The sequence below is a fragment of the Mytilus galloprovincialis genome, chromosome 9 (assembly GCF_965363235.1).
Source record: "Mytilus galloprovincialis chromosome 9, xbMytGall1.hap1.1, whole genome shotgun sequence".
Taxonomy (NCBI): Eukaryota; Metazoa; Mollusca; class Bivalvia; order Mytilida; family Mytilidae; genus Mytilus; species Mytilus galloprovincialis.
In genome coordinates, this window is record NC_134846.1 from 52650623 (window position 1) to 52665762 (window position 15140).

At 30.4% G+C, this 15140-nt stretch overlaps 1 protein-coding gene across 2 annotated transcripts; it reads right to left on the reverse strand.

Moving 5' to 3' along the window:
* Positions 1 to 1255: 1255 nt before the first annotated feature.
* On the reverse strand, positions 1256 to 6113 carry LOC143045263 (uncharacterized). Of its 2 annotated transcripts, XM_076217641.1 has the most exons (6): positions 5952 to 6113; positions 5799 to 5842; positions 5608 to 5673; positions 5251 to 5305; positions 4833 to 4862; positions 1256 to 2349 (listed from the first exon to the last, which is right to left on the reverse strand). In XM_076217641.1, the coding sequence occupies exons 1-6, from the start codon at positions 6018 to 6020 to the stop codon at positions 1387 to 1389; spliced, it is 1227 nt and encodes a 408-aa protein (XP_076073756.1). In that variant the 5' UTR covers positions 6021 to 6113; the 3' UTR covers positions 1256 to 1386. The 2 variants fall into 2 exon arrangements, with proteins under 2 accessions (XP_076073756.1, XP_076073757.1); XM_076217642.1 differs by lacking the exon at positions 4833 to 4862.
* Positions 6114 to 15140: the final 9027 nt, after the last annotated feature.

Genomic DNA, 15140 nt, shown 5'->3' on the forward strand with positions numbered 1-15140 from the left:
TTGTTGCAAGACGAACACAAAGAATAATTATTTAAATTAGAAATTGACATAAAATCATATTATTTGTAGCGACGATAGTATTATAATGCGTTTTAAATGAATGGTATTCGTACCCTCAACAAGAAGATATACTTAATAGACAAATAATATCACCAATAATGATAATTATAATTTCAAAATTCATATATTTGTTACTAAAATATACAATACATTATAATGTTATAGATAATCAATTATTCTAATTTGGTGAATTACATTTTATTTTATATTATATAGTTATGACGGAAATACTCTTTCTAGATACTATCTTCACCCAATTAATGAATAAACCAGATATTAAATATTTTTAAATGTTAACTTGTTTTAATGTATTATCAGATTTTATTAATTTATTCTAATCCAAGAGCTTTCTACGATTAAAGCATTGTTTTAAGGCAGAGTAAATAATGGACATTCCAACGATCAAATATACTTTTTTTTAACTATTTTGTGTTTTTTTTTTTAAACTATCTTTTTTGCTGTATTAAGACCCCTTTATCAAGAAATTTGTTTCGAATGCACATGTATAAAAGTTTCGGGTTTTCCAACGTATTCATAGGTTTGAACGTTGTTTTCAATTTAGACTTGTTTTCTTTTTTTTGTTTGTTTGGGGCTTGAATTATCATTTACCTTCGGGTTTATATAATCCGTTCATCCTATTTCGACTCTCCGTAATTAAAGAGTCTATCCTAAATTTAGGTAAATTATATGGCATTCCAACCACCGTTTCACATTCCCAACATCAATGAAGAGACATATATATCGTATTAGGTTACTAACACATCATGTAACTAATTATATAGGCCACGCTCACAGGCTTTCGTCTCAGAAAAAAATCATTCAGATATATAGGAATTTTTTTTGAGACGATGGCCTGTGGCCACGTTGTGCAAACCAGTAGATAATATTTAGATAAATGACGGACTACTGATAACCTAAAGAAGAGGTAGAACGTACGAAGTTAAAAACATTGAAGACCCAAAATTCCAAAAGGTTTAGCTAAAAACAGGTGAGGTAAAAGAAAGACGAAAGATACCAGAGCCTGAGGGACAGTCAAACTATTCCTAATGTAAAAAAATAACAGGTATTTCGAAACATCAGATATATACAACGGGTATAATAAGGACTGATTATGGAGGACGAGATAGATATACGAACTACCAGTTCAACAGCAATGGTTTCAATACAAGCATGTGAAACAAGTTAAACAAATATGTTTTAAAGACAACAATTTTAATTTATTGCAAACATGGTCAACAGTTTCATTTGCTCAATCATTCCACCATCCAATCATGCACCTTAAACATATAGCACCATTTAGTACAAGCAAAACAAAGCAACATACGATCATTCACTGTCCTTTGATGAAGGAGATCCTATGCTCTCATCTCGGTTTTTGAAAAATCCGTCTTCACTCGTAGCCTCTCGGATAGTTATTGTCGCATCAGCGGAAGTAACGTCAGTTATTTTCACTTGGTCCAAAACACTTTTGATACTAGTTGGAGGAGTCCAGTAGTTTTTTATTTCCATAGATTTTTGTGTCCTTTCCATGAACGGATTTCTTCGAATTTCATCTGGACTTGTACTACCCTCGTCGTCATGGTTTGATTGTTTGTTCGAGGTACCTCCATTTCTATTCAATATGTTTTTTATTCGTTGTGCCTTTTCTTTCATCAGTTTTCTACGTTCCATACTACTGATTATATTTAAACTTCCTCTTCGAATGGAATGAATATTACCACGTGTAATTGCAGCTCTTAAATTTAAGGGTGGTCTCCCCACACGACCCGTACCACGGCTCCCGAAAGGTCGACCAGGACCGCGACCTCTGCCTCTTCTTATTCCTCTTATACCTCTCATCCTTCCTCGTCCCCGTCCTCTTCCCCTACCTCGTAGCACAACCTGTAAAGGCGGTGGTCCAATGTCTCTGCGTACCAAAGGTGGTCTACCACGTGGTCTTCCTCGCGGACGACCACTTCTACCACGCGGTCTTCGAATGTTTATTGGAGATAGGGTTGGTGGTAGAGGAAAATCATTTTCGTCGGTCATATTTCCATCTGAAATTGAATATTTTCTATCGTGTTTATTTTCACGTCTTTCCTTTTCACTATCTTCATTCTTTGTAGACTTTTCATCGTTTATGTCAGATTTGTCATGTTTATTATTTTCAAATTCCGTCTTAATGAACGAATCGTCCGTTGACGAATTGGCAGATTCGTCACTCGAGTCTTTGTCTTCGTCGTCATTTTTATCATCATCTGTGTCAGAGTCACTATCTGAAGTGTTGTCCTTTTCTGCAGCCTCGTTTTCCTGTAAATTAATCAGTGGTAACATCAAAAATAAATATGTATATATATTCACACCTCAACTGTACAGAATTGATGTGGTTAAACAAGCGTGAACCCGCTGTTTCGTATTTATTAGCAGGTGAAGCACTTTATCAATGAGCTTGCTTTCATATACTACGAGCAATTTTTGGTACGATATTTTCATCTATGTTTTGCATGTACTTGTGAGATGCCTGAAGTGCTTTTTCTAAATTGATTTTTAACTGTACGTTCTTTTGTGTAGATCTATCTTTAGATTAATTCAGTGATAATGACTTAAGAGTAACAGATGAAGGAATGGCATATGAAAAACACTAGCTTTTATCCGTCACATAACTTTAATACGCAGGACACACACTAGTGGTTGTATCTAGCTTCAGTGTATACTGGGTATCTTATTTTAATTAATGAATTTGTTGCATGTTGATTGCAGATTTTTGATAGTTTCCGTAAAAGCTTAATCACTATTTTTTTCTACGTTTGAGTGTTGTTTTCAAACGCCCAGTTGCAAATATTTCATGCATATTTAGAATGAAAAAAAAAATCCAATTTATTTGAAGAAATTATGTATTTGTTGCGAGTTAAATTTTTCTGCATATCCTTCTCCGATTTGAAATGTAATTTTACATGTATAATATTTTGAATGTCAGGAATTTGCTCACATGTAGCAACATCAACGACCGTAATTTTATACAAACTCTAACAATCTAGTGTTCTTTTCGTTTCATATTTCACGGAAACTGATAAACTACGCATATATATATTTATTTTGCCAACACTGAGATATCACATACGGAAGCTATTAATTTACGTCTGAGGGTCGATGAGATCAATTTTTACGTGTATAGCTTTGTACAAATGCATGATACAATAAGGTTAAACACTTTTTTTTCAGTTGGACAGACGTGCAACTTAATATACTTGATGATGCACGCGTATTTAGTCCATTGCAGTGTTGTCTTTCCTGGTAATTTTCACGGGTATTTGGAATAATCATGTTTATTATTCTTTTCAATTTAAAATTCAAAATTAAAAAAAATATACATCTTATGAAAATAATTTTACAGTTCATAATATTTATCTACAACTTCAATTAATTAAAAGAATATATAAAAAATATAATCCATCGCGACCGCCTGTTCTTATAAAGCCAATCTTTATTCATACAGAAAAAATACGAAAGAGATGCATGCACATGAAACCCCATAAAAATAAATCCGTATACCGAAAATTCCACCGGCAATGTCCCTGCAACATTTAAAAAATATTTAGAAGTAGAGGCCATGTTGCAAATGAAAATATTTTCCGGAGTAAGTTACCAGCTGTCGCGAACATTTATGTGTATTTATCGTTCACCGATAAAGAATTATAACGAAAATATGCACTTTCGTTTTTGGTTTTTGATTTCTCAAAACGAAAAACGAATGGACGCAAATATACACGGACCTATAAAGAACATGTTTTTCGTTTTATATCAAATAATGTATTTTTTATTAAACAAATTTTTGTGTGACATAAAATAACTACAAAGCCAAAGGTATGATTTAAAAGTCAACGAATTTCTTTCAGAAGCAAATACCCATTTAGTATACGAAAGCCTATAGCTGCTTTATTTATATAGAGAAGAAGAATAGGGCAGTTGGCATGCAAAATATGATCCGATTTTTGTAGAATAATTCTCCGATTACAAACAAGTCACCTGAAATTTAGTTTATTTATAATTAATGCAATCCACGGAATGCATCATATGGCACATGTTTGGTATCAAAACACATGCACGCAGATGCGACATTAAAATTAATCAAGATTAAAAGGCCTGTTGAAAATGACAGTGTGTCGATGAAATAATTTAGTGGAAAATGTATCTATTAGTATATCTATTTTGTTAAAACCTTGCCTATTTAACATCATGACGAATTCTATATTTTTTCAAACTCGTGTTTACATGTTGTTCATAGTTTGAGGCCATTGATTAAAGTACATTCTAAACTTCGCGATCTCCGTACCCAGTATAATTTCTCTAATCAATCTTGTTAAAAGCTAAAACGTGTTTCTCTCGAAGGTCTATTTTTAACTTCATAAATTCCACAATGTACGTTTGAAAAACAAATATGTCTCATTTTTTTTTATTATTCTATTCAAATTGCCTTGATATAGTTGCACACAATGTCTATGTATGTCAACTATTTCATATAACCAAGTTCTTCTATACATCCGTGCATAATTTGTCTGCGAATATTAACGAGCATTAACGTACCAACAAAATTAACAATATTGTTTTTAACTGGTTTTTATCTATCATTCGGAAATTCTTGTTAATTTAATACCACCTCATGATCATTTTACCAAGGGTGATGTACAGTACAATAAAATGTAGAAAGCAAATCAAAATTTCCCAAGAACATTTTTTTAGAATCCTGCATGCACAGTGTTAATATAGAAAAAATATAAAGGTTTATATATTACCACAATCATAGGCATAATGATACATGTTGGCTATATTTAAATATAATATATGTAAGAAATATTTAATTCAAATTAAAATACAAATTTAATTTTGTTTTTCATTTTAAAATATTTTTCTTAAAACCAAAGACATATAATTATCATACATCTCTGTCAGTGCATAAAATTAACAAGAATGGACATTGATAAAAGCACAAAAATACTTAATATCCTAGCTAATACTTTTACTTAAAAATATATATATATATTCACAAGCATTTATTTTCTAAGGCAAGAAATAACAAGTAAAATATCAGTCAATTCCATTCTGTATTGAAAAACATACCAATAAAACATACAAGAAATCAATAAACATAATTGTCTGCTTTATCTAAAATATGTTAGCACATTTACTTAAGTGCATTTAAGTATAATTTACCTGTAACTTTTGTTTCTTCGGCTTCGGTCCTCTTTTCTTCGGTTGTGCCTCATCGCTGAAATTAAATTTATCAAGCGTTTAATCTTTCTTTTCCTTTTTAATGTGCATGTTAAGTCGTTGTGTAAACTTCACGCGATCACGATTAAATTTATCAGAGAGAGAAATGAACTTAATTCGCAGTAATAAATCAATACAAATGTGACAGTACACCAGATCAAGTTTTATTTTTTTATATGATATAATATTATTACAATGTCAAACATGTGTTTAAAAAACGAACATTGTTATATAAAATAAAATAAATCACAAAGTTAACTCCAATACACACTTGCTTACTTTCTTTAGTGTATTACTTACCTTGAATTAAAAGCAACAATTAATCTAGAATCCAAGATGTTTTCTTCTGGTTCCCACGTGTTGTATCTGATAAAATTAAAACATATAAATAAGATATTAATTTAATCTGTCATGAGTAAACATGTACAATTTCAAATTAAGTATTATCTAATTGATTATTTTAATTAACAAGATAAATAATGTTTACTTACTTTGGAGACCATCCTTTCCACTTTACAAAATATTCAACTTTAGCCTGCAAGACAAATAAAACAAAATATGAATCGTTATGTAGGGCGAGGGATGACTGAGCTTGTGGATGTCTCGCGCCAAGATACACAAAGGGAACAAAGGATTCAACATACCTTTCTGATCCTCTTCTTTAGAATACGTTCGGCAGCAAATACTCGTTCCCCCATTTCGTTTATATCCATACTATGCTTAAAATATCAATAAATTCACATTTTATTTATGACATCTTTGCCAATTTAATGTTGTTTACATCCCATAATGCATTTCGACTGACGTCACAGGCTTGTTCAGTCTGGGGTTAAAAATAAATTATCGGAAAAAGAAAAATAATACAAGTGAACAATTTTGAATTTAAATAAACATATTAAACCAATCGTTTTGAAAATTTAATATACGTAATAAATACAATTTGAAATGGTTATTGGTATTAATTGTTGTGATAAAAAAAATGAAGCATTTTGCTTTTGTAAACATAAAGTCTGTAAATTAAACACTAATTTCGTAAATAGGGATTAATATTCGTGTATTTAATTTTAGTGCAAGAATGAATAAAGGAAACATTATGAAAATGCAGATCTTCACTATTTACCTTAAGTTGACAAATAGTTTGGAATACTCGTGTAAATTTATTTCATTACGGCATTTATGTCAAGAACCTTGAACGGAATGAATATTTCTGTATTTTTTATTTTTTAAATAGATCGAAGGCAAGTTAGCCATTGTCATATTAATTTTATCATGGCCTGAATTGGTAATGCAGGATTTGGTAACAAGATTTGTTTAAACATTAATAATTTGAAAACATGTCAAAGCATTTTTTATATGAAAAAAATGAGTACCTAAAGAATTAAGCACTATGCAAATATGTCATCGAGATTATTTAATTGTAGTAATTTTCACTAGTATATATATATATATATTTTGATAAATATATTCCCTAAAAAATATTATTATTCTGACGGGTATTTTATAACGTAAATTATTGTGACAATGCATCTTTTGTCTTCTTGAAAATATTGCATTCCTATTAAAAAGAAAACATTCGAACATGGGACAAACGAAAATTGGATATAAATATAATATAATAATAATGTCGAGATGTTCTTTAAAATTTATGATAGTTTAAAAGACATTTGCAATAACTAATTTACATCCATCATTTAAATTAAGGAACTTTAACTAATTCGTATCTCAATCCCACCATGGAGTCGATTGAAAGATAACATTTTGAAAAAAATCCAGAATTCGTTCGTTGGAACGGATGTCTGGCCATACTTTATGTCTAAGAATGGTATGTTACAATACATAACGCACTGGTACATGTGTAACTTAAGATAAAGATAGATATAACATTTCAGTACATATTGAAATCGGTTGAATTTTCAAATAACAATATTCAGACGACAAGGACGTACACGCACTCTAAGATATTCTAAATCGGCTAACGGGTACTTGTTTTGTCGCCCCAAATTGGCGACGGAAAATAAAACGGCGCAATATATTAATCCTTTTTTTAAATGACTTTTTACTTACATTTTCGTAAAATTTTAACGGAAAAAAAAATAACAATAAAACAAAAACTACACATAAACCTTTTTTTGGTTTGGATTAACAAATCAAATGGAAATAGATAAACTGCATGCACGAAAAAAGGCTTACAAAAAGCTAGGTTTCCAATGAAAAATTAAGTTTCCTTTAATTTTCAGGAGCCTCAAAGTATGCATGTATGAAGGAACCTCTGGCATTTCATAAAGCCCAAGATAAAAGAAATTTTGAAAACGACCATGACAGCGAAATCATTCAGGAGACAATCTCCCAATCGCTTCAGAGATTTGCAACTTGTACAAAAGTCACGTTGACTTGTGTATCTTTAAGAATTATTTTGTTAAAACCATGTAATTGCCTCCAATAAATATCAAATAGCTATTGTGACTGATCATGTGTAGTTAAGTCCGAATTACTTTCTTTTTTTTTTATAACATTTTGTTGAAACTTGTTTTCGGTAAGTACCTATATGTCCGTTGGTGTAATCATATTTCCAAGTGCATGTTATGTTTCTAATGCTGTAAACTCACCATAGAAACTGAAATTATTATTTTTTTACCACCTGTATATGTTGACTTTGAAGAAAGATTCATGATTTTTATAGGGTAGGGTATTTTTAGTAATTCGGAATTTATAGGTGTCGGATGTGAAATGTCTCAACAATTTAAAAAAAAAAAAAAAAAATAACAAGAAGCAATCATATATCTTTGTGAATATTCAAAATTAATCCCTTTTTGGGGGGAAGTAGTGATATAATTTTTTTAAGGTAGATGATTTTATGTAGATTATTTTTATTCCACAAAATAATCGTTTAGTCGGTTACTTGATTTTTTCAAATATTTTAACTCACTGAAAATTTTTGAATTTTAATTCTCAGAATACTCATGGTCATGTTTTGCCCAAAAAAAAGAACCATGTAGGGTATTGGTCAGTGGAAAGTATCACAAAAACTAAACAGAGAAAACATACTTTAGGCTGTATATATATATATATATATATATATATATATATATATATATGCAAATGTGGCAACTCTACGACAAGGTGATTCACGACTGAAAGCACATATTGCAGTCTAAGTGTGGTCGATTGGAGTATGGCGCTGGACACAATGCAGGCGATCTTATCTCGATATCCAAATAGTATGAGTTCGAATCCCAGCGAGGGAAGAACAAAATTTGCAGATTTAACATTGTTGTGCTATATATATTCATATATGAATGTATTAAATGACTGAATAAATGAATGTATATATATATATATATATATATATATGTGTATGAATATGCTGTGTTTTGGATATTATCAAATCATCAGTTAAATTTTGTCAACCATGATGCATTTTCTAACTCTAATGTCATGTTAAAAAGAGAAAAAGTTGTGAAGGAAACACACATCTCTTCTTTTTTTTAAAGCGCAATCGTCCATTAGAAAATATCTATTTAAAAAAAAGAGCAATTGTCCTATCGAAAAGGGGCCCGTTGAAAAGTGCATACGTCACGTGCCGTCATATACGTTGGAAGTTCATATTATTGTCACACGGGTTTTTTTTTTTTGTGTTGTTTTAGGTAAGATTATACAAAAATGCATTTTAATTCCTGAAGATTCTTATAACTATTTACACTACTAGTATATTGTGTACACTTATTGAGATATAAACAACAAAATTAGCCATATATTTGAAAATTAAAAAGAAAAATGTATTTTATGTTGAATGACATGTGAATTATTTTTTTGATATACACACACAGATCTTTATTGTAAACGCGTTGAATCAGTTATTTTATCCAAAATAAATTTATGGGCGTATCAGTTTATGTCAATCAACATATTATTCTTTTAAGTACCGATTACACTGTTTGCACCTACTTTACTTCTAATTTGTTACAGTTGACATTGTGTGCCTTTTATCGAATTGTCCAAAGATATAGGTCTTATGACAAAAATAAAAATAATGATAGAACCAGAGACATATAATACATTATATGTCTCTGATAGAACCAATTTAAGATATGCTGGCTGAAGTATTGGCGTAAAGAAAATAGGAAAGTAAAAAGTAAAAATATATAAAAAATGCATTGAAATTAATCAAAAAATTTAAATTTTAATCAGATAGATAATTAGAAGAATTATTGATATTATTATGAACAACAAATATATCTATAATACTAAAATTACGAGGTCCAATTTGTCAGCCGTCATCACGTAAAAACGACGAATCAAACTTCGGAATTCAACTTTATATACAACTAATATAGTACAAAGGTGTGGATTAAAAAGTACACCACTCCAGACCCTTTTGTTTTCCACGTAATTAATATTGCCAATAATTAGGAAGTTCCGGGTCGAGTCCGATACCGATACCAATAGTATAATCACCTGTTACCTATTACCTTATCTGTACGTTCGAATTCCGCATCTGACAGGCGCACCACTAAACGGTGTATTCAAAATTAATATGCTATATACACGGGTCATAATCACAGGGTTGACACTACTAAATTGTCAAATTGTTACCTATTGTAGTATTTTAATCCGTAAGACTTTCTAAGATAACAATACGAATACTAAAAATCTGGACTAAAAATAACTTTCAATTTGTTAGCGGGCATGACGTAAAACAGCGAATCAAAGAATTCAACTTTATTTATAACTAATATAGGACAATGCTGTTGATTAAAAAATACTCCATTCCAGGACCTTTTGTTTTCCAAATAATTACTATTACCAATAATTGCCATAAGTTCCAGTTCAACGGGTTCAAACAGAAAGATTTGAAAGCAGAGAAAATTGTGTATCTTATAATCGGCATGACTTTATCAGATGACAGTACTAATACTAAGATAAGGCTTGCGCTTAGTTATATACTTTAATTCAGTCACGGACCCGCGATATCACGGGTGTGTTTTAGTTATATTAATTATTGTACGTTTTATCTCGTTGAAACAAAAAAATAAAATAAACAAAATATGTAACTGCATTTTATGTGAATTCATCATTTTTTTTCGCAATGTTCGTTTACTTCCTGTTTTTTTTTAATCACATTTGTATACATTAATTTAAAAACAAAATAGTTGATAACATATCTTGTAAATATGGATAATTGATAAACATGAATTCACGATTATACATTTCATTGAATAGCTATGAAATGAACATCTTCATAATCCATTTCACATGCAATGACTTCTTTCATCTCAATAGACAATTTCTTTCGAGGTTTTGTTTTCAAAGTTTTACTCTCAAATTCAACTTGAGTATTAATACCATAAATCGTTGTCTCATAGGCACTCATACCACATCTTAATCATATGTCTATATAATTACACTACATGCATGTTTCATTATAATACGTTATTTTGATTGGCTAACAGCAATCTCGCGTCATTCTGAATTTAACCTTGAAAAGTTCATTTCAAAATAACATTAAAAAAAAAAGTTGACCGAGCGCACAATGAAGCGTTTCCGCGTGTCATACAAAAAATTCGGTCAACGCTTATTCAAACTAATGAATTTACAAAAAGACGCGTTCAATTTTTAAAATATGTTTAACCATTTACAAAAACTGTAAATAAAAAAATTGAATGCTGTTATTCTTTATTTTTATTATTATTTATACAAAAGGAAAGCAAGTGGCCATCACATTTTGCCTTGAGCGCTGAATTCTGTAGTTAAATTTCAAAAGCTGCAAACATTAGCGACAAAAGAGTGCTTAGTATACGATCTGCATTTAAGTAAATACAGACCATAACCGAACATACAGGATGAAATTCGAAAAAAAAAAATGGAACAAATCCACAAGTAGTTCAAAATATATAGGAGACTGAACCAGTACGCATGGATCCAAAACATTGCATGATGGATGAGCTTTCTCTTGATGTACAGACTCCCTTACAGATAAAATGGTGGGAAAAGTAGGTAACAACCCAAAAGATGAAATAGAAAGCGGGATTGATACATGTCTTCACTTAGAAATTGGCGGTCTCCCCGTTGAAGCAACTACTCAGACGAGAGACTCAGAATATTCAAATGATATATATATATATATATATATATATATATATATATAAAGAAGATATTATTGTCAATGAAACAACTCTTCACAAGAGATCAAATGACACAGAAATTAACAACTATAGGTCATCATGCGGCCTTCAACAATGAGCAAATGAGAATAGCATTGTGATCTTTCAGAAATTAAACAAACATATAAGCGTTAACGAACAGATATCAGATCACAATAATGTTACTTATTTCACTTAAGGTTCTTGTAGAAGTCCCTGTTGCATATCAAATTTCTTTTTCATTTTATGAAGATATCAATAAAAGTACAGTGTTATACATTCATATTATTCGTCTTTTCCCTTTTCCTATATCAAATGTTTAAACATAATATTTACACAGAATACAAAAAAGTGAAATCACAAAAGGATTGAACTCCGAGGAAAATTCAAAACGGAAAGTCCCTATTTAAATGGAAAATCAAAGGATAAAACGCATCAAACGAATGGACAACATCTGTCATATTCCTGACTTAGTACAGGCATTTTCAAATGTAGAAAATGGTGGATTAAACCTGGTTTTATATCGCTATAAAATCAAATTAAATCAAATATTTTATTGGCATATAAACTTTACAGTTTGTGACCAACATATATTAACACAATAAACACAATGAACATATATATATATATATATATATATATATATATATATATATATATATATATATATATATATATATATATATATATAACCTCTCACTTATATGACAGCCGCATCAAATTGCATTATATTTACAACGATGCTTGAACAAAACAGACATGATAGATAATAGATAGACGTGTCATATAAGGGGCACAGCAGTCACCAACGTTTCACCATCTCAATTAGAACAAAAACAAACAAATATTTAACAAAGAAGAACGAAAAAAGCATCCACCAAATTTAACAACCACATCTATTGCTTTTTTATTTATGTATTTTAAATCAACGCATAAAGGATTGACATATTTGAAGTCCTGTGACTGAATGGCAAGGTTCACATCAACTCTGGTGTAGAGTCGCTTGTTTGGCGCTAGAATGTAAACATTTACACAGGAAGATATATGAAATAATTTTGTCGTTCAAAGTATTTTCAAAATTCTAATAGAACAATACCATAAAGGCATTATGATAGAACAATGACATGTGACTTAATGGCGATTTGTTTAAAACTACATAGCGACGTTATATTTCTAAAGAAACAGAAAAAGTCACACGTACAAAACACACCAGAAAAAATGAAAGATAATACAAACAACACATTGACAGGATGTATAAGTACCGAGCCACGTCAAATGGATATCACCGAAAACAGACCAAACAGTAAAAGTAATATTAATAATAGAACAAAGACATATAAAGGAACAAATATAACACGTTATTAACGTAGAATCATGGTATACCGCCATCTTGGATTGTACAATCACAGTACAAAATCGGTCTAGTTATTTGCCCAAATCAGCAAATTTGGAAACAGATTTGCAATTTAATGGTTAGACAGTTTATTTATATAAAGAAAACTTGTTAATTTATTGTATTATTCAAAATATTCTAACAAATATCAACCTTTTTGGTTTTTAAAATCATTTTTTTTTTCAAATGAGCCATTTTTAAAAGAGGGACGAAAGATACCAAAGGGACAGTCAAACTCATAATTCTAAAACAAACTGACAACGCCATGGCTAAAAATGAAAAGGACAAACAAACAACAGCACACACGACACAACATAGAAAACTAAAGAATAAACAACACGAACCCCACCAAAAAACTAGGGGTGATCTCAGGTGCTCCGGAAGGGTAAGCAGATCCTGCTCCACATGTGACACCCGTCGTGTTGCTTAGGTGATGACAAATCCGGTAAATAGTCTAATTCGGTAGGTCACATTCATGAAAGGGAAGGGGATTGTAGTTACGACGTAAGGAACATATCTTAAGGGGAGATAACTCTTTTAGTACAAAATTTATACTGGGCTAATAGGGAAATTTTTCATTTTTACTTGTGGCAAGAAAACAAGTTCGGTGATACCATGTTTCCTTTTTATTTTCTTAAAACATATTATAAAACCTATCTTTTCACAATTTATTTCAAAATTCTATCTCATAGATTTTTTTGTATGCACTCTTATGTGTTTTTTTCATGAACAAACCAACCAAATTTAGGCAATTTTCAACGACTCATAGCTTGAAAAATAGCACGGTGATCCATAGTTTTTATTATATTTTTCAAAAAAGCATATTTAAATCTTCATTTTGGCAAATTATAAGAAAATTCTTTCTCAAAAAACATCTACTAATGATCTACCTTAAGATGATAAACAACGTTAGTATGCGGAATTAATACAGCAAGACCATCATATATTATTTGTGAAGTTAATACGGAATATTTATCAACAAGGTCTTGGTACCTTCCGATGAACTTTTTTTTAAGAAAAAAGACAAGACATTCTCTGACATATTTCTGGTTTATCAACTTTCTGCTCAGACACTGGTGACGTTTTACTATGTCTGAGTAGGAACTGCAAGCTCTTGAATATCGAATAAGTTGGGAAATGTATATCCCATATAGTTATAAGGAACTTTTCGTTTTTAGTTTTTCTCGGAGTTTGGTATTTTTGTGATTTTACTTCTTCCGAATATGCAAGCTGTCTTTACAATGACAGCGATAACTATGTCTCACGATCTTTATATGGCATACAGTAATGTGCAAGCACTTGTGTTTTTACATCAATTTTTTGTTTAAAGTATACCACATCGTCTCTTCACAATTCGTCTTATCCTCATATACAGTCGTTGTAACATTGCTATAGAAGAGAGGCAAAAGATACACAAGAGACATTCAAACTCATAAGTTGTAAATAACCTAAACTGACAACGTCATGACAAAACAAATGACAAAAAAGACAACCATTAAATAGTACACAAAACAAAAAATATAGAAAACTAAAGATTGAGAAACACGACCAGACCGATAAAAATGTGAATTATAAAATTCACAAATTTGACAAAAAAGTTGAAAGACATTTCGATAATATCACGTTCGGTGTGAAATCCAGAAAGTTTTTCACAATGATAAAAATTCCATGACCTAAATCAGAATGTTTTTATTTTCAGCTCCATTTTAAGTAGTAAACCACTGTTGGATAATGAGATGTTGTCGATCTTTCAGTTGTACATGATGAATGGTGATGTAGAGTATTTAAATGATTTACTATTGCAAAATTGTCATCTTTTTTCATATAAGATTTTGGTCACAATTTTTACTGGCTTTCTTATACCAGTAATCGGGTTTGCGCATTTATGTTAAAGGTAAAACATAGAAAAAATTTCGAACACAACGTCATAAAATTTATAAAGACTTAGTGTTGTTTTTTTTTTTTTTTCAGTAGTTCTTTTGATAAAAACAAATCTACTGACTTCACTAGCTGGTATAACTCAGCACATCATTTTAAGGTTATATTTTATATAGTCACATAATGGAAGCAATAATTTTAGTTTAGAGTTTTTGGCATTTTATATAAACAAGTGAGAGTTTATCGTCTTTTTTATGCTTGCACCAAAAACAGAGAAGGACGGATTCATAAAATTATCGTGCATGATGTATGTGTATAAAATAAGAAATAAGGCGACAGAATTCTACCGATTTTCAAAATTTATAAATCGACAATCGAGATAAATTTAGGTAACAGTAACCAACATAAACATGAACTCTATA